The sequence below is a fragment of the Neophocaena asiaeorientalis genome, unplaced genomic scaffold (assembly GCF_003031525.2).
Source record: "Neophocaena asiaeorientalis asiaeorientalis breed wild unplaced genomic scaffold, Neophocaena_asiaeorientalis_V1.1 scaffold442, whole genome shotgun sequence".
Classification (NCBI taxonomy): domain Eukaryota; kingdom Metazoa; phylum Chordata; class Mammalia; order Artiodactyla; family Phocoenidae; genus Neophocaena; species Neophocaena asiaeorientalis.
The window spans coordinates 1,599,662-1,624,504 of NW_020175833.1; the positions used below are offsets into that span (position 1 = coordinate 1,599,662).

At 44.7% G+C, this 24,843-nt stretch overlaps 3 protein-coding genes across 6 annotated transcripts in view; 1 reads left to right on the top strand and 2 right to left on the bottom strand.

Moving 5' to 3' along the window:
* Window positions 1-3,427: 3,427 nt before the first annotated feature.
* MRPL46 (mitochondrial ribosomal protein L46) lies at window positions 3,428-14,013 on the bottom strand. Of its 2 annotated transcripts, none has more exons than XM_024732936.1 (4): window positions 13,755-14,013; window positions 12,207-12,396; window positions 11,279-11,452; window positions 3,428-3,792 (listed from the first exon to the last, which is right to left on the bottom strand). In XM_024732936.1, exons 1-4 carry the CDS (start codon window positions 13,980-13,982, stop codon window positions 3,542-3,544), a joined length of 843 nt encoding a protein of 280 aa, XP_024588704.1. In that variant the 5' UTR covers window positions 13,983-14,013; the 3' UTR covers window positions 3,428-3,541. The 2 variants fall into 2 exon arrangements, with proteins under 2 accessions (XP_024588704.1, XP_024588705.1); XM_024732937.1 differs by having other exon boundaries at window positions 13,744-13,991.
* A 116-nt stretch (window positions 14,014-14,129) lies between these two features.
* On the top strand, window positions 14,130-24,806 carry MRPS11 (mitochondrial ribosomal protein S11). 2 transcript variants are annotated; one of them, XM_024732928.1, is made up of 6 exons: window positions 14,130-14,434; window positions 14,567-14,695; window positions 19,759-19,857; window positions 21,963-22,092; window positions 23,576-23,641; window positions 24,403-24,806. In XM_024732928.1, exons 1-6 carry the CDS (start codon window positions 14,370-14,372, stop codon window positions 24,508-24,510), a joined length of 597 nt encoding a protein of 198 aa, XP_024588696.1. In that variant the 5' UTR covers window positions 14,130-14,369; the 3' UTR covers window positions 24,511-24,806. The 2 variants fall into 2 exon arrangements, with proteins under 2 accessions (XP_024588696.1, XP_024588697.1); XM_024732929.1 differs by lacking the exon at window positions 23,576-23,641.
* Window positions 19,870-24,843, bottom strand: part of DET1 (DET1 partner of COP1 E3 ubiquitin ligase) — a 56,362-nt gene continuing 51,388 nt past the window's right edge. The window contains exon 7 of one of the 2 annotated variants that reach the window (XM_024732921.1): window positions 19,870-21,574. The gene's annotated coding sequence lies outside the window, so the exon portion shown is untranslated. Of the gene's footprint in view, window positions 21,575-22,101; window positions 22,480-24,843 lie in introns of those variants that run through there. The other variant, XM_024732923.1, reaches the window with a different exon arrangement.

Here is a 24,843-nt window from a genome sequence, read left to right on the forward strand (position 1 = left end):
ACCTATTCTAGATACTTCTGGAAGCAAGGACAAGAACAGTTTCCTCCTTCATGTCCTGTGGTTTAAGCACTGACATTCCAAGGCAGGTGGGAAGTGACTGACGGCCTGAAGTGACTGGCTATAATCCAGGCTTCTAGGAAATAAAGCAGAGAAGGGCTGGGGGCCGAGGCTGCCCTAAGATTGCAGGCAAACAGGCTTTAACTTGCTGTGTGTGCTTGCAGCTTAGTGACCTGTGAGCTCTTAATAATTGGGTTGCTGACCCTTCCACTGTGCTCCTTTTCCCCCTGCTGGGGTAACGGAATGGGTCAGCCAGTCCATTCTGGTTTTAGTGCCCCCAAGCCTGTGCCTAACAGTAGCTCTGGACTTCCTGGCCCAGGGTGGGAATCATGCCCAGCCAGATGGATGTGGTTATGGGACTGACCTGCCATCCACTCACTCTGAGATGGGCTGACTGGAATCCATCAATGTCCAAATTACCCATGTTCCTCTCCAAATGGGTCAGAAATGCTTGGCTGTCACATGTATAACCTGAAAAAGGTGAGAATGGGAGTTGCAAAAGCTAAAGATGATACAGCTGAACTCCGGAGAATTTAGCAGCCTAAATATGTCAGAAGGAGGGAAACATTTACTGAGTGTTTATAATAAGCCATGCATGGTGCTAAGTACTCTTACATAAATTATCACATTACCTGAGAAACAGTTTCATCTTCATCTTACAGATGACAAAAATTAAGAAAGGTTAAGGGCTAGTTTTATACACAGATCTGGGTTCAAATTACTAGAGAGTAACCCTAAGCAAGTTAACTAACCTCTTTGAGTTTATTTTCTCATCTATAAAACAGGAATAACAATGTTTGCCCTGCTGTTTTAAATAGAAATGTACATTGTAGGTACAGGCTCCAGCCCCAGTACCTGGCACTCAGGGGTCATTCCACTGTTGTAAATAGTGACAGTAGGTGTAATTTGCCTAAGGTCATAAAACAAATTCAAACCCAGGTTTTCTGATTTCCAAGTTCAGCGCTTACAGGGAAAGAAGCTGATTCACTTGAATATGTCTGTGTATGGCTATGAGGCAGGCCCTGCCCTAGGATTTGGAAGTTCAGTTAGGTGTGGGAGCCAGACCATTGTCCTATCAAGTGCTATGTGTAGAGACATGTTCAAGGTGCAGAAATGGCCTAGCAGGAGGTGACTCTTGAGGATCTGTTATCAGGAAAACAAGTTTATAAAAGTGATATTTTCTCCATAGTCCCCGCAAAGGGGAAAAACTTGTGACTGGAAATCATTGGGGAAGAAAATGACCAGGTGAGGGCTAAACTTCTGGAGGAGACTTCTAGTGAGAAGGTCTGTTTTTCAGGTTACACACACACACACATATACACACACACACACGCAGCAGCAGCAGCAGCATTTCTCTTCTTAGAGCACACAAACACACCTCAAATTGCAACTCCTAACACCCACATCACACACAATATTCCTTCCTCCTCTCACTGTTTTCTTTAAGGACATCCCTTAAAATACAGAGATCATCACCTTTTACTTTGTTCCATGGCAATCCTTCCTCCAAGGACACACTAGAAATCGTTTTTTGGTTATGCTTGGCAGCCAATGGACAATTCAGGTTGGCACTCAGCATATGCGGTCATTTCTACTATAATGCCAAAAAACACGTGCATTCTGCAAAATCACACTCCGCAAATAACAGGGCTTCTGGAGAAAGGGGATTGGGGCAGACCACTCAAAACCTCCAGAATTTTGCAGCCAGGGTGCTAACAAAACAGAATCCAGCCCCATATGATGCTAACACAGTTAAACCTCCACTGGCATGTACACTGGTCCCTTACAGCCTGAAATCCTAGGGTTCTTTTCTTCCTGAGATGTAGGGTCTTTGAGATGCAGGTCCTAGCAGAGACTAGTTCCATCAAAATCAAAAATGTGATCCAGGACAGAGCCTTCTTCATCAGTTTTGTAAAACAAAGCAGGATTGCGGGGGTGGGCCGTGGTCTTCCTTTCCACTCAGTTTCCCCAGACAGCCTAACATAGTGGAAAAGCTAGTGGTGAGTCTTGAAGCTACCAAACTAGCCACTACTTGCAATAAAGAAAGTCACTTCTACGCAATTTTCAGCTTTTTTCTTAAGGTATTCTATCCTTCTTTCCCTGATCTCTTCAAAATATTAAAGTCTGGGGAAAACCTCACAGGAAGGAACCTAATTCCAAGTTATCCTGACACCATTTCTCTACTTACCAATTTTATATATGCTATTTCCCTTTAAAGAAACAACCCTGCAACAAAACAGACCATCTTATGAATGGCCATTAAGATTCTGGTATCAACTCCACACCAAGCAATTCTGTGACACCAGCTAGATGTCCTACAATTCAACTCAATTTTGACACTATCTACCTGAAGAAAGCATTGGCTCCCACAGGTTAAGGGCTCCATCCTACCAGACTCCTCCTCTCCCCCCTTAGGTGTCAACCACAAGTCCAAGTGGTCACTTGTGCTTCTGACCAACTGGTTATAAATCAGAGGTTCCAAGGACTCCCTCTTTTGTGCAATTAATTTGCTAGAGGCCAGACTGTTTAACCCAGAAGAAGTTCTGAGGGGAAACCAGGAAGTTTGATAGGATCCAGGACTGCAGTCTTGCTACTGGAACCACTATTCTGGGCAGAAAGAAGCATGCCTGAGACCCTCCCTCCCTTTCCCTCATTTTAGCAAATGCTCACTGAGTGCCCTCCATTGTGCCAGGCACCGGGCCCAGCGGTGACCCAAGCAACCTGGTGAAGGGTCAAAAGCCCCGACCCAGAGGCAAGAGATCAGCAGTCTCCTCCTGCACCATCAGTGACCTGCAGTAAGACTCTCAACCAATCACACCTGGCCACGACACCCACTCACCTTTTCTAAAATGGGAGATAACAGGCTGACCCTGCTTATTTCACATGACTGTTTCAAAACATGTAAGAAGTGATTATATTCTGTTTAAATATAAAATGCTTTAAAAAAAAAGAATGAATGAAAATAGGAAGGGAGAGAAGGAGGGAGGAAGGGAAGGGAAGGGAAGGGAAGGAAAGCAAAGCAAAGCAAAGGAAACAAGGAAGGAATCATTTCCTAGGCTAGATTGATACATTCTCATATCAAGTAGAAAGGGAGAGAAATACAAAACAGAAAATGGAAACTACATAGCAGTAGGTTTTTTTTTTTCAGGGGCCTAGAAGCTTTCACAGAACTCAAGGCTTTTAGAAGGCTGATTCACTTCCTTCCATTCTTTCTTCCTGGGTCCATGAAGCCAGATGATTCACTACAAAGTAATACAATCCTACTCAATTATGAGCATGGGAAAAAAAGGGAAAGGCACCCTAAAAGACAGTTCTCTCTTGACAGAAAGAAGACAGTAGTCCTCAAAGAACAAATCAACAGAGACCCACACAATGATAAACTTGTTTATTTCTCAGAATTTAGTTTGCTGCTTGATATTCCCTACAGAGAAGAGGCAACCCAACGTCCTGAGGCCCGATTGCAGACCTGTCTGGGCATTGTCCATCAGAGGTCCAAGAGAAACCTCCTAACCTGGGCCAGGTATTTTGGTTTCAAATAGTCACCCAGCTCCTCCTTACTGACCCACACATGATGGCCCTTCTTCCCAGCCTCGAGAAAGTCTCCAGTTAGCAGCAGTGCTTTGAAGAAGAATATTTTGGCCCCAAGGCTGCTCTCTTTCCGCATTGCCTGGGGGAACTTGAACTTGTAGTGGCCACAGGGTGCATTTCCCAGGAACTTGGCTTCCATGTTGTTCTCTGAGAAGGGGGGAACAGAATCGGAAGATCAGGATACACCCACCTGTTTACTATGGCGCCCGAAATCATTGGGGGTCTCTGCGAGAGCCACTTCCAGCCTGAGGTAAAAGCAATCCCTGAGAGTGAGAACTAGGGTCATTCCTGAAGACACTTGTCTCCTCTCAATCCAAAGGTTCCTGGCCCATAGGCTCCAGATTCACTGAGTCCATTCCTCGTGCCAAGCTACTGCTCTCAGACTGAAGTCAGCAATGCAGCCCAAATATCACTACCTGGGAGTCAGAGCACCGAGCTTCTAGACTCAGCCCTGTCACCATCTGTTGATAAAGGACCAAGACACTTGGTATCTGTAAAGCAAAGTTCGTCAGGCTTTTTTTTTTTTTTAACATCTTTATTGGAGTATAATTGCTTTACAATGGTGTGTTAGTTTCTGCTTTACAACAAAATGAATCAGTTATATATATACATACGTTCCCATATCTCTTCCCTCTTGCGTCTCCCTCCCTCCCACCCCTCCAGGCGGTCACGAAGCACCAAGCTGATCTCCCTGTGCTATGCGGCTGCTTCCCACTAGCTATCTACCTTACGTTTGGTAGTGTATATATGCCCATGCCTCTCTCTTGTCAGGCTTTTAAACGCAATGTCATGTGGAAAGTAGAAAAAGGACCCAATTTGACTGCTGCAGGGTGAAAACCAAAGGTAAAAGGCAAAGACAGATGGACAGACAACATCTGCAATCTACAACAATGGGTTAATAACCCCAACCCAGCATTTCAAAGGATGGGAAAATGATGGATTAATTACTAAATGGCATTGGGAGAATGGGCTAGCTAAAAGGAAAAAATAAAGCTGGATCCCAACCTCACTCCTCACATTAAAATTGACACCATATAGGTCAAAGATTTAACAGTAAGTTAAAATTTTCATGAATGGTTTGTTCATTCTGGATTGATGGTTTCATAGAGGTTTAATATTTTCTGAATTTTTCTGTATTTAAAAATTTTTCACAAAGAAAAAAGAAACCATAAGAGTACCATAAAAAAAAAATGTGGGATATTTTCTGTATCATTTTTGAGAGGGGAATTCCTAACCAAGACACAAAATTCAAAAATCCAAAACAGAAAAAACATTTATCTACATAAAAATTAAAATCTTTCTGCAAGGAAAAACGAAGCATACAAAAGTCACAGACAAAATGACAAACTAGGAAAAATATTTTCAACACATTCAACAAAGGAATATCTTAAGGTATAAGTAGTACTTAGAAATCAATGAGGAAAAAAACAACTCTAAAAGAAAAATGAACCATGCATATGAACAAGAAGGTCACATGAAAATAGCTATCAACGAACTATAAACTCATTAAAAGATGCTCAGTCTTAATAATTCAAGAAATACAAATTTATTTTCTATTTGATGTGTAAAACACATCATTATTACCGAAGTTCAAAAACTTTGAGCTGCAACATCACTAATAATTAGAGAAATGCAAATCAAAACTACAATGAGGTATCACCTCACACAGGTTAGAATGCCCATCATGAAAAAATCTACAAACAATAAATGCCGGAGAGGGTGTGGAGAAAAGGGAAGCCTCTTGCACTGCTGGTGGGAATGTAAATTGATATAGCCACTACGGAAAACAGTATGGAGGTTCCTTAAAAAACTAAAAACAGAATTACCATATGACCCAGCAATCCCACTACTGGGCATATACCCAGAGAAAACCACAATACCAAAAGACACATGCACCCCAATGTTCACTGCAGCACTATTTATAATAGCCAGGTCATGGAAGCAACCTAAATGTCCACTGACAGGCGAATGGATAAAGAAGATGTGGTACATATATACAATGGAATATTACTCAGCCATTAAAAGTAACGAAATTGGGTCATTTGTAGAGACGTGGATGGACCTAGAGACTGTCATACAGAGTGAAATAAGCCAGAAAGAGAAAAACAAATATCATATATTAACACATATATGTGGAATCTAGAAAAATGGTACAGATGAACCAGTTTACAAGGCAGAGATAGAGACACAGATGTAGAGAACAGACGTATGGACACCGAGGGGAGAAAGGAGGAGTGGGATGTATTGGGAGATTGGGACTGACATATATATACACTAATATGTATAAAATAGACAACTAATGAGAATCTTCTGTGTAGCACAGGGAACTCCAATTCGCTGTACAGCAGAAACTAACACAACACTGTAAAACAACTATACCCCAATAAAAAAATAAGTAAATTAATTTAATTTAAAAAAAAACTTTGAGCTGTACACTGCTTGTCAAGGATAAGGGAAAACTGGGATCTCTCAAACATACTGTGGGAGTGTAATTAGTACAAGTGCTATATTTGGCAAGAGATACCAATTTTAATTATACAAACCCTTTGATTTAGCAACTCTGCTTCTAGAATTCATCCTCCTGGATATAGTTATTTGCCCATGTGAGCACAGAGGAGTGTACACAGATGTTCACCGCAGCTTTGCTTGTAAAAGCGATACACTGGTTAAACAAACTGCAGTACATACATGTATGAAGTATTACACTGGCGTTGAAAGTGTAAAGATATGTCTTCACCTGCTGATATAGAGATATGCTTAAAAGCTGTGTATAAGAAGAGAAAGGAAGGTATGTAACCATGTATATCCCACTGTGTGGAAAAAAGGAACAGATAAAATATGTATGTGCTTGCAGTTTCTAAAAGGATACACAAAGTGTTCATGGTGATTGCCTCTAAGATGGGAAAATTACTTATTACTTCTTATACTACATTTAGCAGACACTGTTTGATAGTTTTTCACCATATACAATGAACTGCTTTTCTCAATATTACGAACAATAACAACAGCATCAGCATTAGATGAGGAATTCACATATTATGTGAAATTACCTATGATACAAAATGTCAGCAGTGGGGATCTGTGGGTGGTGGAATAATGCTGGCATGTTTCTTTATACTTTTCTGTATTTTCCACTTAATTCAATGAATACATATTACTTTTCTATAATCTGGGGAAATGGATAAACGTAATTAAATCAAAAAGAAAAAAAAACAGTTCATTACAAACATGAGCAAAGAATCTGAACAGGCGGTTCATAGAAGAAGAAATACAAATAGCCATATGAAACATATGAATATATGAAAAGATGATCAATTATCAATCAGGAAACTGCTAATCCAAAAGAGATCATTTTTTTTTTTACTGATTGGACAGGCAAAAATTTTAAAGAGAGACTATTTCACATGTTGGTGAGGTCTAGACAAACAGGCACTCCTATACCCAACTCCTGAAAATGTCACATGCTGTGTACATTCTGAAGGACACTTGGGTGGCACCTATCAAAAATGTAAATGTGTCCATCCTTGACCATTAATTCCACCTCTAGGAATTCCACCTTGCAGAACTACTCGGGAAGTGCACCAAAGGGGAGGAAAAGAATAGACTTTGACTGTTTTATATTTATACTTTTATACTGCTTGAGCTTTTCTTTGCCATTTTAATTATTTTATTTACGATTTTAATGAATTTGAAATAAATCAACATATTTTATATGCACCTATAAAATACTAGTATATCCTTTCACACTTATTTATGGCAACGGGAATGTTCAAAGGAGGAAAGCGTGGTGCCAAGGGGAGCCCCTTTCCACGTGGTGCACAGCAGGTGGAGCTGAGCACCAGTCGTGAACATGAATGACTGACCAAGGGAAGCTAAGCATCTGAGTCCAATGATCCTGGCAAGAAACCCAGCTGCCAACTCTTGTGTGATGGCTAAGGAAACCGAGAACGCAGCAAAAGCCCCTCCCATTCCATTCTGTCTTGCTCCCTCTCCTGCAGGCCACACAGGTCACTCTCAGGAAAGGATCAAGGGGGTGCACACTGGCTGCTGACATTTCATTAGCAGGTACTTACGCTGGTGGCAGAGCCAGAAAAGTGGCTGTGCACTTATACAACCAGATCATTTACTCAATAAACATTCAGCAAGTACCTACTATGTGCCAGATACTTTGCTGAGAGTTGGGATGACTGAGAGGGATAGACAGTATCCATATTTTCAAGGGAGTCAGAATTCTGGCTGGGGAGGGACAACGTGTTAATAAACAATTAAACGGCAATGGAATACGTGAAGAGCGTCTTCTCCACTAGGACATAAGCTCCCAGGAAGCATGGGTAGTGTTCTGTTCATCACTGTGACCCCACTGCCTGGAGAGCGTCCAGCAAATGGTAGGCAGAGAGTAAATGTTTGCTGCATAAACTGAGTAAGGGCACACACAAGTGCTATGAGAGCCTACAGGGAGGAGTAGCTCTCTCTACCCAGAAGGTTCCACCACAGAAGGTAGAATGTACTGAGCAGTCAGACTAGGGAGGAGTAAAGCATTCCAGTCAGGGACCAGCAGGTCCCAAAACAGGGACGTATGAAAAATCACATTATTCATGGGATGCAAAAGGTTTGCTAGGTTAGAACTTGGAATATACATTAATGAGTGGCAAGATGGAATACTGATGAGCTCAGGACAAGAGCAAAAAGGATTTGTAGGCCCTGCTTGAAAGTCTGCTTTTATGGGGAATCTTTCAAGAATTTGAGGCAGAGAAGTGACAAGGGATTTGTGTTTTAGAAGGCTCATTCTGGCAGCACTGAAGAGGACAACACAAAAGCAAGGGGGAACTCACTTGGCATCTACCTCAATAGTCCAGTGTAGCGGTTCTCAACCACTGTAATTCCACTCCCCACGTAATGTCTGGCAGTGTCGAGAGACATTTTTGGTTGTCACACTAGTGGGAGTGTGGATGGGTTAGTGCTACTGGCATCTAGCAGGTAGAGGCCAGAGATGTTGCTAAACAGCCTACAAAGCACAGAAGCCCCCACAAAGAATTATCCCTCCTCAAATTTCAATAATGCCAAGGTTGAGAAAATCTGGACTAGTGAGAAGTGAAAAGGCTCCCAGAAAAGCTGCAGGAATAAAGAGGGGACTATTTAGAACAGACTAGATAGGACTCAAGAACTTATGGATATTGCAATGAGGTCAAGGATAACTCTGAGGGTTCTAGTTGGGTGAATGGGTAAGTGGTGATGCCAATAAGCAAGCCTGCAAGGACAAAAAGAGAAGCAGGCTGAGAGACTGGCAGGAACATCAATTTTGAATGTAATAAAATTTAAAATCTCTGTGGGGGTGAGGGAGAGCACAGGGACGGCATCTGCCAGCCTCTGTCCCCACAGGATATTTCCACAGGCCCCCAGATGTGTGCTGAATTGGATGCCTGCTCCCCCAGACCGATGCTTTATGTTAAACAAACAAGCCTCTTTCATAGAAAGTCGGGGTGTTTTTCAGTTGGCTGCCTCTGCACTGGGCTCTGGGGTAGAACCTAAATCACAGGTCTGTCAGGGATAACACAGATTGTCAAATACTGAACAAAATGGAGCAAAAGATGATAACCAACCAAGGTATCTTCCTCAAGATGATACCAGATGGCCAAGAAATGAAAAATCGCATTTTCAAAGAGACCCAAAATTCAAAGTCAATTTTAGAAGGCAGTGGGTTACCTAGAAACAGGTTCTGCAAAACTGAGTACTTCTTCAGGATCTGAAGTATGAGCTGAGGAGAAAATCAAGTGTGGATAGACCATATTCTAGATGCAACAGAACTAAAGAAATTCCATATCCTCTAAGTTCTTAGCACAACAATGCTGCTTTAAAAAAAAAAGGGGGGGGGAGGGGGAGTAACTGTACAAAGCAAAAGATTCATACTACGCAGAGGCACAAAAAAAAAAATCCACTTCCCGAAGAATCCATAAATTATAAGAATCAAAAATGTAGGAAAAGAGAAAACCAGGGACTTCCCTGGTGGCATAGTGGTTAAGAATCCGCCTGCCAATGCAGGGCACACAGGTTCAAGCCCTGGTCCAGGAAGATTCCACATGCCGCAGAGCAACTAAGCCCGTGTGCCACAACTACTGAGCCCGCATGCCACAACTACTGAGCACACGTGCCTAGAGCCCGTGCTCCACAACAAGAGAAGCCACCACAATGAGAAGCCCGCACACCACAACGAAGAGTAGCCCCCGCTCACCGCAACTAGAGAAAGCCCACACACAGCAACGAAGACCCAACATAGCCAAAAAATTAATTAATTAATTTTTTTTAAAAAGAGAGAAAACCAAACAGCTAATCCTGATCATTTTTATGACAAGAAACCATGAAAAATAAATAATGAAGCTTTCAGTGTCATAAGAACTGAAGCACCTTTTAATGTAAGTATTGATTACCAGAATCCCACTGGAACGCATAGTATCACTGGTGTTGAGTGGAGAGACAGAAATGCCTGAAGGGAAGGCGAGTAGGATCTATTAAGCCAACAGGACCCCTCATAGCTACACCCTATAATGACAAAATATTTTACAATACTAGGCCCCAAAGAAGATCTGGGCCAATTAAACAAAAAAAAAGTCCTAGAATCACCTACTCCTATGGAGAATGCGAAACTGTAGAAACCAGAAGGTAAATGTTTTGCACTCTGTTGGGAAGACAAGTTTTAGTGATTAGAAGCGGAAACTCTCCATCCTTCAGGTATGACAGCAGTTGTTAATTCATTGAGTACAGGAACTATGAAGAAGCCGCTACTAAACAACATCAGGCCCATTCAAATAGGGAGATGGGAGGAAGACAGTATCTACAGCCAAACTCTTGAGCCTCATAGAGGAGATGATGGCCAGCCAAGACGATCCACTCAGCCAACCCAGCAGCTTTACCAACCTCCCCGGGCTCAGAACGAGTACGACAAGAGTCTTTGTTTAGAAACAAGCCAGTGACTAGACCTCCTACTTTCCCTTTAGAATAAAATGCAGCCACTGTGGATATTATTATTTGGAGAATGAAAAACAGATTTTAGGGGAAAAAAAAAAAATCAACCCACACAAAGAATGGGAAAAAATATGGAGCCAGATAAAGCAACTACCTTTTACAAGTGAAAGAATTTTTTCTTCTGCCATCAATAAAACCAATATGTTATTTTTAAAAAAAGAAAAGAAAATAGTTTAAAAGAAATAAAATAAAATTTAAAAATCTCAGTGCCAGGACTTCGCTGGTGGTCCAATGGGTAAGACTCCCTGCTCCCAAGGCAGGGGGCCTGGGTTTGATCCCTGGCCAGGGAGCTAGGTCCCACATGCGTGCTGCAACTAAGAAGTCTGCATGCCGCAACTAAGAAGCCCTCATGCCACAACTAAAGATCCCGCGTGCCACAACTGAGACCCGGCGCAGCCAAAATAAATAAATATTTAAGAAAAAAAAAATCTCAGTGGCACAAAAACTCTCACTTGATCTAAGATTTTTTCCTAGCTGAAATTTTATAAATATCAAAGTTTCCATTAACCTTCCAACCTCCTACCCTTAAAGCCAGGCCCACAGCCAGCCTGCAAATCCTCAGGCTGAGTCTGAAGTGTGTCTTGTGGGGTTTAGAGGGAGGCAGAGAACTCACCTGAGAGCGTGGCCAGGGTTCGTTCAGCTGTTCGGCGGAGGGTCTCCCCGGGCTGCCACTCTGCCTGGGGCAGCATCCAAACGTCCTGGTCTCCAAGCTTCTCTCTGACCAACAGAATGAGGTTCCTGTCTAGCTTCCGGTGCAATGAGGTTCGGTCATTCTTTACATCGGCTTCTGTGAAGAAAAGAGGGGGTCACAGGAGACAAGAGGACTGTGTTCTGCCAGAACCAAGAAGATTAGAGTTTTAGAGTCCTCCTTTAAGGTAGAGCCACAACCTCTGCCCTCAAAGAACTTATAATCAAATTAGAAGCCTGACCCGTCTCTCTAACTCTGACCTCTCTCAGGACACAGTCTCACAATCCTGAGGAAACTAAAATTTAACAAGAAGAAACCAAAAGCTGAACTCCTTTGAAGAGCCAAACACAAAGTACTTTGAGCCTCTGGAAAAGAAGCAATACCCGGACACTACTATTTCATCGGTCTTGACACTGTTACTGACTTAACCAGCCCCTACTTTCTCTGTTCTTCAGTCTTCATCGTGAAATAAGAATAAAAGAACTCAATGCCCTGCTTTGGGAGGGATTTCAGATAAAATACAGGAAACTAGTGGGGAACACTTAATTTACCCCACTCTTAGTCCCAAACTAGGAGTTAAACCCAGATAACATTCCTGAGGCTTACCTGAAACAGATAAGGCTATCCCAATACCCTTACAGCCCACTCAAAAATAACAGACCTTGAAAAAATTATATTAGGGTGGATGTGAGGAACAGGGAAAAGAATTTCTTTTTCTCCCACGTGAAAGAAGTTCTATCATTTGAAATTATTTGTTACTTAAAACACAAGCAGGGGTTAAGCAAGAATCCTTTGTCTGGGAACCAGAATACCCCCCTTTTCTACCTCTAACTGGCCTGAAAAGACCACAAACCTGTTATTCGAGCTCCAGGTTTGAACTGTAGGAATTTCTGCTCCCACATGTCTTCCAAATCCTGCAACAGCAATATATTCTGCTCATCTTCTTCTTCACCATAAAGGTCGCTTTTCTTCTTTGCCAGTTTCTGGGCTTCATCCAAAGCACGAAGCTCATGGTCTGAATACAGGCTTCTCTCTATCTCGATCTGGGAAAATTAAAAGAGCAAAAATCTACCCCAAACTGGGAAAATTAAAAGGACAAAAAATAAAAATAAAACAGAGCTACTTGACAGACTTGACAGTGCACTTGACAGACTCAGAAGTTTACCACCCAACAGACATACAACCAAAACACCACAGAGAAAACAGAGAAAAAAAGATCAGCTGCACTTTGGGCTTGAGTTATATTTACTAAAACATTAGAATGTGTTTGGAGATCAAGACTGCCACAAAGAACAGAGGACTAGGACAGGCATTGCCTGCCCACTTACCTCCCTCCAGTCAGGCCAGTCTTTGATTAGAATCTCACTCACCATGAACGTTCCTGCTTCAGGGAGTTTACAGATGCCATTCCTTCTCCCTAGAATGTTTTCCCTCATGCTCTCCTGGGAGATCCCTACTCATCCTTCAAATCTCAATTTAAATATCACTTTTTTTAAAAATATCACTTTCTTAAGAAAGATATTCTATGACACCTCCCATTAAAATCAAATTAATGTCCCTGTTAAACACTATTACAGTACCCTGTGTTTTCCTTTACAACACTTACCAAAGACTTCAATTCCATCATCATGTGGTTATTTGGTTATTGACTGATGCCCCCTCCACCAAAGTGAAGTGCTCTGAGAAGCACAGCTATGTCTGTCTCATTCACCACTGCATCCCTAGCACTTAGCAGTGTCTGTACAAAGTGGGTCCTAAATGATTATCTATAAGGCGATTAATAAAATGCTTGCAGAGTAAATTAATAAGCCAAGTAAAAAGGACAGAAGTGAAGTTTTTATCTCTCAGTAGCCAAGACAAAAACGTCTCAGGTTCTGGGGGAACATAATATCCTTTAATCACTATGGGGATTTAAGATCCTCATAGCCACTACACCGCTTTTGCCCATGTCTCTTCACTTGACCCTCACACAAAAGACTTTATCACAGACATCTTACGGATGTGCCCGTTGCCTTTTCCTTACGCTCATCACATAACAAAGACTTTCTCCTCTCTAAACTGTCAACTACCTATGATAAGGGCTGAATCCGTCTTGTTCACCATCGCATACCCAGTATGCTGACTGAAAAAGGAGAGCATCTCCAAAGAGTTGCCGACGATAACAACAGAAAAGCTCAATGAAAACGAAGTACCTTTTATTGAACGCGTACTACGTACCACACCAAACCAGTAAGGTAGGCACCATTTTGCAGGTAAGTATACTGAAGCTCAGAGAAGTGAAGTAAATTGCCCAAAGTCACACAAACTAATCGGTGGAGGAATCGGGATCAAACGCAAGTCAGCGTGCCTCTACTACTTCCCCAACTGCACCCAGAAGCGACGACCCGCACCTCAATCCCACCTGCTGTAGCAGAGCCTCCATCTCTTCCTGCAATGGGGTCAGCAGCTTCGAGACCAGCGGTGGCCGCTGCAGGCACAACGCGCCCAGCAAGCGCCATGGAGACGCGCTGCTCGAGGGTGCGGCCGCAAGGGCCAAGCTGCGAGAACCCAGACTACGGGTCCAGGGGCCCTCGAACTGCCGCCAGCCCCTCGCCACCCCTAATACAGTCAGCCTTACAGCCCCCGCCATCTGTCAACCTTCCCACAATGTACCGCGGCTCCCAGCGAGGTCCTGGGCCAATCCTATATTCCCACAAGGCAGTGCGGGCACAGCATGACGGGAAAAGCTAGGTTCCCCGGAACTAGTAGAACGAACCATTCCAATATGGAGGGGTGGGCGAAGATCTCATGTTAGAAAACTAGGAAAAGGGAGGCGGATTCCCAGTTGCCACTCTCAACGATAGTTATTATGGAGCATTTAAATGGGAATAAAAATCTTTAATGTACGTTATAAAAAGGAATCAGGTGACTTTTCCTCTGCAACGCCCCCACAAGTGCTCGTGGTGCTGGCTCCGCTCCAGCCCCGCCAAGCTCCGCGGTCGCCGCGGACGGGAGCTGAGTGGGGTCAACTCACGTCATGCAGGTTGTAAGAAACGCGCGGTTTTGGCTCTTGCGTTTATGGGCTTGGCCACCGACGACCAGGTAAGAATGATTATCCCCTCCGAGCCTACGGCCACCCGCGGGAATTCGCTCCTGCCCGTGTCCCAGGAGACACCTGGACTCCAGTTAGGATTCGGTTAGGCCTGGACCTCACCGAGCTTTCCTTCTCCACAGGGTCGCCGTGGCCGGAGTGCCGGCCCCCACCATCCACACTAGCGCCCAGCAGATGCAAGACGCAGGGGCCAAGCCGGAAGTTGAGAAGGAGAAGGCTCCGGCGCCAGCTCCGAGGCGCAGCATTTTCAGGTGAGGGCCGCTTAGGTCCAGCCCTCGGGAGACTGGCACCACCCTCCAGAGTCAGAGAACCAGTGAATTCCCAACTCTTTGTCACTTGCCATCTGCGGGACCTTATGCAGATTAATATTTGAGCCTCAGCTTTTTCGTCTGAAAGTGGAGATAACGCCGGAAGAGGTTGTGAGGATCAAATGAGATGAGCTTTGGCACAAAATGAATGCTCATGAACATTTGATGAATGAATGAGTGAACGTCGAAGTTGTATAGTAAATATCACCTTTGTTTCCCTCTGGGATCACGTCAGACTAACAACCTTCCCTGGGTCTAGGACACAAAAGCGGGCGGGGATGGGTGGCTACACTAGGGTGTATGTTATGCACTTTTTTGAGTTGGTCTAAGGTCCAGGGTGGTTTCTGTGCTTAGCCCCAGCGACTTGGTAACTTGCTTTCCACAGTGCCACTACCTCTTTGTGCTACTTATACTTCACTATATTTAACAAACCTTTTCTAAGAACCTGCTTGGTGCCAGGCACCGTGCTAGGTGCTGGCTGGGGATACAAATGCAGAGGATCATTCCTCCCCACAAGCAGTTCATAGTCTACCAGGGAAGACAGACATACAAATGTTTTCACCATAATCTGACCAGTGGTATATTGGAGGTAAGAGATGGTTGTTTTGCAGTATGAAAGAGTGAGTGTCTGACTCTGGAGGAAATCAGGCAAGAGTGCCAAGAAAATAATGTGAAGCTAAGAACTGAATTGAATGGGAGTTCAGCTGGAAAAGATGAAAAATCATTTTAGGCAAACTAACAGTCTGTGTAACGCATGCATTGTGAAAGAATGCAGTGTATTTAGGTGTATGTGTGATGGCAGATGAGGCCAGCAGGGTGAGAAGGAATCCGAATGCTGAGGGTCTTATCTGTAACACTGGGGCTTTTATGCAGTCCCCACTGTAGGCAGTGGGGAGCTGCCAAAGGAATTTAAGCCAAGATTCTTTTATAGTCACTCAGCAATGTCAGGCACTGTTCAAGATGTTGGGTATGCATCGGTGACCAAACACACAAAAGTCCTTGCCCCCGTAGAAGTTAAATTCGAGTGGATAGGGGACAGTATATAGAAAACAAGAAAAACAAATACGACAGATTGTAGGAGTGTGTCTAGTGTTTGAGAGCAGCAGCAAGAAGGCCAACGTGGAGTGATGAGTAAAAACAGGAGGTGGGGGCAAGAGGACAAAGGGGTGCAGCAGGCACGCAGGGCTACATCCTGTCGGCCTTGTGGGCCATCATGAGGACTTCAGCTTATTCTCTGAGTGAAGTGGGAAGTCACTGGAGAATTCTGAACAGAGGATTGACATGATCCTGCTTACATCTTAAAGGGTCCCTTTGGCCACTGTGTTGATATTGAACTGTAGGGAAGCGAGGGTGGAAGATGGGAGAAGTCTCCTAAGCAGCCAAAAAACTACTGAAGTAATCTAGGTAAGAAATGATGCTGGCCTGGACCAGAGTAGCAGCTGTGGAGGTAGTATAAATGGTCAGACTGATACATTTAGAAGATGACCAACAGGGTTTGTAAATGTAAGACGTAAGAAAAGGAGAGGACTGAAGGAGCACTCTAAAATTTTTGGCCTAAACAGCTGGAAAGATAGAGTTGTCATTAAGACAGGGGAGACTGCAGGAGCTTGGATTTGGGTGGTTAAGTTTGAGATGCTTCGTTAACATCCAAGTGGAGATACACTATTGACTATTAGAAATGGAGTTCAGGGCTTCCCTGGTGGCGCAGTGGTTGAGAGTCCGCCTGCCGATGCAGGGGACACAGGTTCGTGCCCCAGTCCGGCAGGATCCCACATGCCGCGGAGCAGCTGGGCCCATGAGCCATGGCTGCTGAGCCTGCGTGTCCGGAGCTTGTGCTCCACAATGGGAGAGGCCACAACAGTGAGAGGCCAACATACTGCAAAAAAAAAAAAGAAAGAAAGAAATGGAGTTCAGGGGACAGATCTGGGCTAGAGGTATACATTTGGAAGACTCATCATATAGATGATTTGGGGTTTTTTTTTTTTTTGCCATGAGGCTTATGGGATTTTAGTTCCCCGACCAGGGATCAAACCCAGGGCCCCCTGGCAGTGAGAGCAGCGAGTCCTAACCACTGGACCACCGGGGAAGTCCCTAGATGATATTTAAAACTCTAAGATACAAGATCATCAAGAGAGAAAGGGTAAACAAAGAGAAGAAGAGGTCCAAGGACAGCACCCTGGAGCCTCTGGCATTTAGAGATTTGGGAGATGAGGAAAAATCAGCAAAAGAAAAAGAAGAAATCTCCAGAGAAGTACTAAGAAAACCTGGAGGGTTTTGTGGGTTTTTTTTTTAATGTGGTTGAAGGGCAGAGAGATTAGCTATATCAAATGCTACTGATATGATAGGTCCATAGACTTGACGACAGAATTGCTCATTGGACTTAACATTGTGAATTGGTCGGTGACCTTGACTAGAGCATTTTCAGTGGAGGTATGAGGGGCTAAGGTCTCAGTGGCGTGGGTTCAAGGAGAATAGAAGACAGGAAGACAGGTCATTTCTTTGAGTGGGAATATAGAAATGGGCAGGTGCTAAAGGAGGCTTTAGGATCAAGAGGTTTTTGTTTGTTTTTAGGTTGGGGAAATGACCACATGTTTTGCTGATGGGAATGATGCAGTAGAGAGGGGAAAGAATGAGGATGCCGGACTGCTGTCCTTGAGGGGCTGACACACAAGTGGAGCTTCATAACAGGAGAGAAGGCAGAGATTGTGGGCACAGATGTTTGGTAGTGGGAGCTGGAAGAACTTCTGATTGCTTCTATTTCTCTGTGAAGGTCATCAGCGGGCAGTGAGGAAGCAGGAAGGAGTTGGAGGTCTGAGGGGACAAAAGAAGGTACAAAATAGTCATCCAGGACAGTGAAAGGGTAATTGAACTGTGGATGCGCTGTATGATTGCCAGCAATGAGGGCCCACTGGATGTTAGAAGTCATTAAAGTAAAGCAGCGGTCCTCAGCCTGGGGCGGCTGTGCCTCCAAGGGGACTTTTAGCGATGTTTGAAGACATTTTTGGTTGTCACAACTTGAGGAACAATGTCTAGTTGGGTAGAGGCCAGGGATGTTGCTAAATACCCCACAGTGTGCAGGACAGCCCCCCTTCAGAGAATTCTCTTGCCCAAAATGTCAGTAGTACTGAGGTCAAGAAACTGTGATAGAGAGAGAGAGAGAGAGAGAGACAGTAGGTACTACTGCACTAACTGTGTATTTTTCTCTACCCAACTGTGCAGGCTATTTTCAGTCCTTGTCAGCCATTTGCAAGAGATGCCGTGTGTGCGGGCCTGGTTTGAGGATGGGTATGAAGAGGCAGCAGAACAGCGGCAGAAAGCTTTGTCTTTCCTGTTTCTGGGCTGCCTCGCGGTGAACCACTTGTTCGTTTGTACATTGGACCTGGGAGGCTTAAAAGCTTGATCTTGTCTGTGCCTTCAGTTAAATGGTTCAAGCTCCAAATCCTTCCTAGTTCAAAAATCTTGCCCTATATAAAAGGCATTATGCTGGTATATTCAGACTTTAGAAGGCTTAAGTTTTTGGCCCACAAGTCAATAGGGGAAATTATCAATGGGGAAATGATAATGTTTTAAATATTAATGTCATCTCAGAGCCTCGTCCACATTCCACCTCAGTGTAGGCTGATAAGCTGGCAACCTGCTGAGATGCTAAATCATCTCTAAGATCAGGCCAAGCAGGAAAGAATACACTTGTAACTCTTGAATACCACTGTGTTTACTGTTTTGTTTTTTTTAAATCTCTCTAGGGAAGCCAGTCAGGAGGATAATGCTCAGCTAACAGTGCATTCTCTAAATCAGAACCCGTTGTAGTTCAGGTGGCTGAGGGGATACAAACACTGATCTGATCTCTACGTGTAAGCAGGGTGCAGCAGCAGGTTTGCTCGAGTCTAGAATAAAAAATAGCGCAGGTGGTGAGCAGAGCTCTGGACCAAGGTAGAGCCCCTCGACCCAAGGCCTGGCTTCCCTTGTTAACCCTGTTCCCCTATTTGTACTCAGTTTCTCCACCTGAAAATGAAGTCCTGACCGAGAGACAGCCAGAGGACAGATCGGACTGAGATAGAGAGGGGTCTTGAACTCAACATGATGTCTAGGCCAGTGTGCTAAACCCTGAGTTCACATTCTGACTCACTTGGGCTACTTCAGAAATGGATTCTCAGGCCCCATCCGGAAGTCTGGGGTGGAGTGTAAGCATCAGAATCACGTGATCCTGCTGTTCAGCCAGCATGGACAACCGTTGGTCTAGGATAGGGGTTGGCAAGTTGGCCCCTACCTAGATCTGGCCAGTTTCCTGTTTCTTATTGGACAGTAGTCACACCTATTAACTTACTGTTGTCTGTAGCTGTTTTTGCACCACAGTGGCAAAGTTGAGTAGTTGCAACAGAAATTTTACGGCCAGCAAAACCTAAAATATTTACTATCTGGCCCTTTACAGAAAAAGTTTGCTGACCTCTATTCCAGGGATTTTCTTTTAATAATAATGATTTTTATAAGTATTAGATAATTTTGTCTTTTTTATTAAGATAATTTTGTCTTATCAATATGATATGAAAAATCATATTGTTTGTACAAACAGACAACAATATAGTCAAGATATCTGTGGTTGATAAAACAAGAAATAGAGATTCGACTTTATTTTTTTTAATGCAGAAAGAGTAGCTTATAGAGGACTGGAGAGTGATCTGATTACACTAGAAGGAACAGGGGAAGATGGGGAGCATGGATTAAATTCTCTTTCCTCCCAGCAGAAAGTCACTAGCTGTGTCTAGAGTCAGCAACTCAGGAAATGGCTGCTGAAGCACCGTGCTGAAGCACTCGCTTTGGGCCACAGATGTGGCAGCAGCGCCAGAAGGGTCGGGGGCAGTGACCTCAGGAGCAGGTTGAGGCAGAGAGCTGCTGTTTCTTATTATGAGTTTGTCTGTACTGGTGGCTTTTTTTAAACCTTGTAATTTTTTTTTAATTAAAAAAAAAAATCAGAACAACTTTACCTAAAATTTTTCTTCTAATTGCAGCATTTACCCTCCAATTCCAGGACAAGAGAGTTCTCTGAGGTGGGCAGGAAAGAAATTTGAGGAGATCCCAATCGCACACATCAAAGCATCGTACAACAAGTAAGCAGGGAAGGGAGCACCTGGTAGGGCTAGAGTGGGCTTCTTTCCCCTTCAGAGGGAGCGGACGAGTCAGGCTGCCACGTTCTGCACACAGATGCTGATGCAGAGGTTCCCCCAGGCTCCCTCCTGGTTTGGGGAGACCACCTCTCTCTTTATATAGTTTGTTCAGATTTCATGAAAATGTGAACTAGGTTAGGCATATCCCATTCATAAGATTTCATTGCTGTCCTTGGGAATTGTATTTCCTGGTTCTGCTCAAGAGTTGGAGAAGAGTATATTTTAGGGCCTGAAAGTCCCTCTGTGAAAGTATTTGTTAAGTGTTAGTACTGGGGATGGGTGATTAATAAATGAGAGAGATTATTTCAGAATATATGATTTACTAACTAAGCAAAATGGAAACCACCAAATAAGGGTCGCTTTAAAGTACTCGCTTTGGGCCACCGTGCACCGACCTCTGCCTTTGTAGGGCTGCACAAGGTTGGAAGACTAGCGTTCTGTGTGGCTTTCAGACAGTGCTGGGTAAGTTCCCAACTGTGTGTTGGCAACAGAAACCTTGCTGACATCAGTAACATCTTTGCACACCAGCCCCCACTTGGAGATGGGATTGGTGTTTGGTCAACAGTCGCCTATGAAGCAATTTAGAGAACAATACAAGAGACTGTTGGTAGTCAGGGCTAGAGGGTGAGCACAGGCGAGGTGCCATAGGATGCATTTCAGCTTTCATCTGGTAAGCTCAGAATGAGAGCCTCTGGATTTTCCTCTCTTCTCAGGTTGCTAAGGACATAGGTAAGCTCTCTTTGTTCGTTTGCTTTTTTAAGGGTCTGTGGCCCACTCTGTAGATTTTTATTGAGGTTGTCTCAGGGACAAGCCATTCTCTTGTCTATTTCTACTCTGTTCAGTGTAGAAAACCCAAGAAGCCGTGGTAGGAAAATGGCAGCCGTAGCCAGGCCAACAGCAGGTGGCCTGAGCCCAGGGCCAGCTCCAGCAGGTCTCCCCATAACCACTCTCTACTTCCCTCTGTGGTGAGTTCTCAGGGAGCTCTTCAGACCAGGAAACTGGGCAGTGATCAAGAGGGAAATGGAAAGCGTATCTAAGGATTTCTTGAAGTTATTCTTAATTTTAATTTAACTTGTTAAAGAGTCCTTATCTTTTAGACATATATATTGAAATATTTACAGATGAAATGATGGGTCTAAGATTTGCTTCAAAATAATCCATTAGTTAGGGGATAGAGGGGTGTAGAAACAGGGTTTATAGGTGAAACCAAATTGGATATGAGTTAGTAATTGTTGAAGCTGAATGGTGAGTCCATGGGAGTTCAGACATTATTCTATCCACTTTTGTGTATATTTGAAACTTTACCAATGAAAAATCATTAAAAATTACCTGATGTGAAAATCTAATTTCTTAGGGGAAAAAAAAAAAGAAGAAGCCAGAAAGGACCCTGAATCTAATTAAACACTGGCTACAGGGAAGATACTAGGAGGAAAATATGCCACCTTTCCTCTGGATGACACTTAGCACCCTCAGATTATGGAGCTTCTGTTAGTCAGCTCAGGCCACTATAACAAAATACCACAAACTGGGTGGCTTAAACGGCATTTATTTCTCACAGTTCTGAGACTGGAAGTCAGAAATCAGTGTGCCAGCAGGATCGGGTTCTAGTGACAGCTCTTCCAAGTTGCAGATGGCTGGCTTCTCGTTGTGTCCTCACATGCTGGAAGAGGCAAGGGAGCTCTCTGGGGTCCCTTTTATAAGGCACTAATCCAGTTTATAAGGGCTCCACCCTCATGACCTAATCATCTCCCAATGGCCCCACCCCCCAATACCTTCACATTAAGGGTTAGAATTTCAACATGAATTTAGGGGGCGGAGCCCAAACCTTCCATGCATAACGGCTCTCTTTAGATTATATGACTTGTCAGTTTTTAATGAGGTTTAGGGGTTGATTCTGACCTTTCCTGGCACCTCCTACAGGATAAGCTCAGAGTGAAAGCAGCTAACGGTCTTTTTCTTTCACACTCGGGCTTGTCTGGGCATGGGTTAGTGCTCTCTTACTCCCTTGAAGAGCCATTATATTCTGTACCCCTCCCCTCCTTTCCCAGCACACAGATCCAGGTAGTCTCTGCCGCTCACCAGCCCCTTGCCCGCGCTTCCTGTGGCACGGAGGGGTTTCAGAATGCCAAGAAGGGCACAGGCATTGCAGCGCAAACAGCAGGCATAGCTGCCGCGGCGGTAAGTGTGTGTTCTTTCCGGCTCCCTCTGTGCTGGGCTCCACTTTTTGCATGGCTGATCACTGGCAGGAAAATTGTCCTTGAGGCAGCTCTTCAGAAGCAAGAGTATTGGCCAACTCCTGTTGGCTACCCTAACATGGGGGGTGGTTTGAAGAGGTGTGTGAACACGCTTCTCTTTTCTCTTTCTCTCAGCTTCAGTGGAAGTGAAATACTCGGTTCATTCTAGAAGAGGCAGGAGCCAGGTGCTGAAGGCTCACCAAAGCCTCCTGGATTTAAAGACCAGTGCGGTGGGTGGGGTGTGGTTGTGGTAATGGTCCATCTGGAGAAGGTGTGGCATGTGAGGACTCTCCTGCAGTATCAGAGGGAGCGTGAACTGTTGCAGACCTTCCTAGAAGCAAGGTGGCAGTGAACTGCAGTTGGTGTATTTATTCAGTATCTACTATATGCCAGACACTTTACATTCATTATCTTGAATCCTCAGAAGACCCTTGGTATTACCCATGTTTTTAAGAGTCATTTGGGATTCAGAGTGTGTGGCTTGCTCAGAGCCATGCAGCCAGTCCAGTTCTCTGAACTGACCCTGCCAGGTCTGGGACCAGAGCCTGGGCACTGTCTGCTACAACACAGGCCTCACTGCCAAACCGGGAGTATCTCTGGAAGGAAAACCTTGACCTTCAGACAAAGCTCGATGCCCCAAAATACTGATTGCTATGTATTAGTGATCATCAAAACACACTAAATGGCCACCAGTGGGCAGGTTTATACACTTAAAATAAATATGTCAGTGTTAACGGTGGCTTCTGCATGGTGGATTGAGTGGCCTGTGTGTTTTCCAGATTTTCTGCAATAAACTGCCTTTATAAACAAGAAAGAAATTTTTTTTTTTTTTTTTTTTTTTTTTTTTTTTGCGGTACGCGGGCCTCTCACTGTTGTGGCCTCTCCCGTTGCGGAGCACAGGCTCCAGATGCGCAGGCTCAGCGGCCATGGCTCACGGGCCCAGCCGCTCCGCGGCATGCAGGATCCTCCTGGTTCGGGCATGAACCTGTGTCCCCTCCATCGGCAGGCAGACTCCCAACCACTGCGCCACCAGGGAAGCCCAAGAAAGAAAATTTTAACTGTAACTAAAGATTAAAATGATAAGATAACACTTTCTAAGAGGGTACTGAGGCTTAGCCTTGGAGTCCAGGGCACCTTATGTTCTGAAATTCTGCCTTTATCCACCTGGGAAAACTCTGAGCAATATTTAGAAGTATCCACTAGGTGGCAGTGCTGTCCTGGGCGGAAAGAGATCCCAGCTGACTGGTGGTGTCTGTCCTGCACCTCGGCCATCTGCTCTTTGCTTCCTTCCCTGTCTTCTGCCAGTTTACATGTGTGGGTGCTTGTTCCATGGAGCTCATAACCCTGTTGCTCCAGGTGGCAGTAGCAAGGGGTTTGGATGTCACACTTCTCTCTCAGAGCACTAACCACTTGCTGCTCCTCTTCAGAAAGCTACGGGGAAGGGTGTGACCCACGTCCGAGTTGTGGTTAAAGGCCTGGGGCCAGGGCGCTTGGTAAGTGACCTCGCTTCTTCACAGCCCAGCATGTGTGCTTGCTTCTTCAGTTAGTGAGAGAAACGGGAGAGCAGAGGAGGGAGAGTGGACCCTGTAGTGGATTCCCCTAACAGCTTGAAGTTTCTTTCCATTGCGTCTGATCTCCTAAGCTTCTCAAAGCAAGCCCTGATCACTTAGTTTCAATTCATCAGACACTTACAGAGTGCCTGCTGTGTGCCAGGCACTGGGAACAGAAAGGTGGCCTCTGGGGGACTGTCACAAATGGGTCCCTCAGTACAGACTAGTGAGTGCAGTGGTAAAGCTTGTGCCCAGGGTGCTGGGAGCCTGTTGGGTGTGATCAGGAAAGTGTCCCCAAAGAGGTGACATCTCTACTGATTTTTTGAGAATGACGAGGGACTAACCAGGTATGCGTATGGGATTGGGGGAGGGGGGATCATTCCAGGCAGAGGAAACTACAAAAGCATAATGCTTAAGATGCGTTGAGATTTACAACAGTCTTTGTTCTTAGATTGTAAAGCGCAAGGTGGGACGTGGCAGGTGGGATTGGAGATGTGGGCGACGTTGAGGGCTTGGTGAAGGAGTTGGTAGGGAGAGCTCTGTGAGAGCATCAGGTTGGGACTGTAGATATCAGAGCCAGTGAGCTTTCTCATCCCTACGCTGCACCCCCCTCACCCCCGACCGGTTCCTCTCTGAGCCCTGTCTGGACACACTGGGGCATCGTTTCTGGGACCGTGCCATCCTGCTATTCCTTCTCTTTCCAGTCTGCCATCAAGGGACTGACCATGGGGGGCCTGGAAGTGATCTCAATCACAGACAACACCCCCATCCCGCACAACGGCTGCCGCCCCAGGAAGGCTCGGAGGCTGTGATGGGCAGGAAGCCTGCACCTGAACCTGACCTCAAGTCCCACCTCCAGCTGGATGTCATGGAAAGCACACTGTCAGAGCTCTCTCCAGGGAGGGCTTGTTAGACACCCTTCAGACAGTAAGGGAGAGCTCTGCCTCCTTATGGGATGGCCTTTGCTTGTTCCTTCGACTGGAGACCAGTATGCCCAGAAGTGCCTCTCCTGGACAGGAAGGGAGCTACAGGAGCAGCTGTGGCCCAGATGCCAACCAATAAATGCTGCAGCTGCTCTGAAAAAATAAAAATATCTCCACCATCTGTAGTAATTTGTAGGTTTTTTGCTTCCAGCATTGCAAACA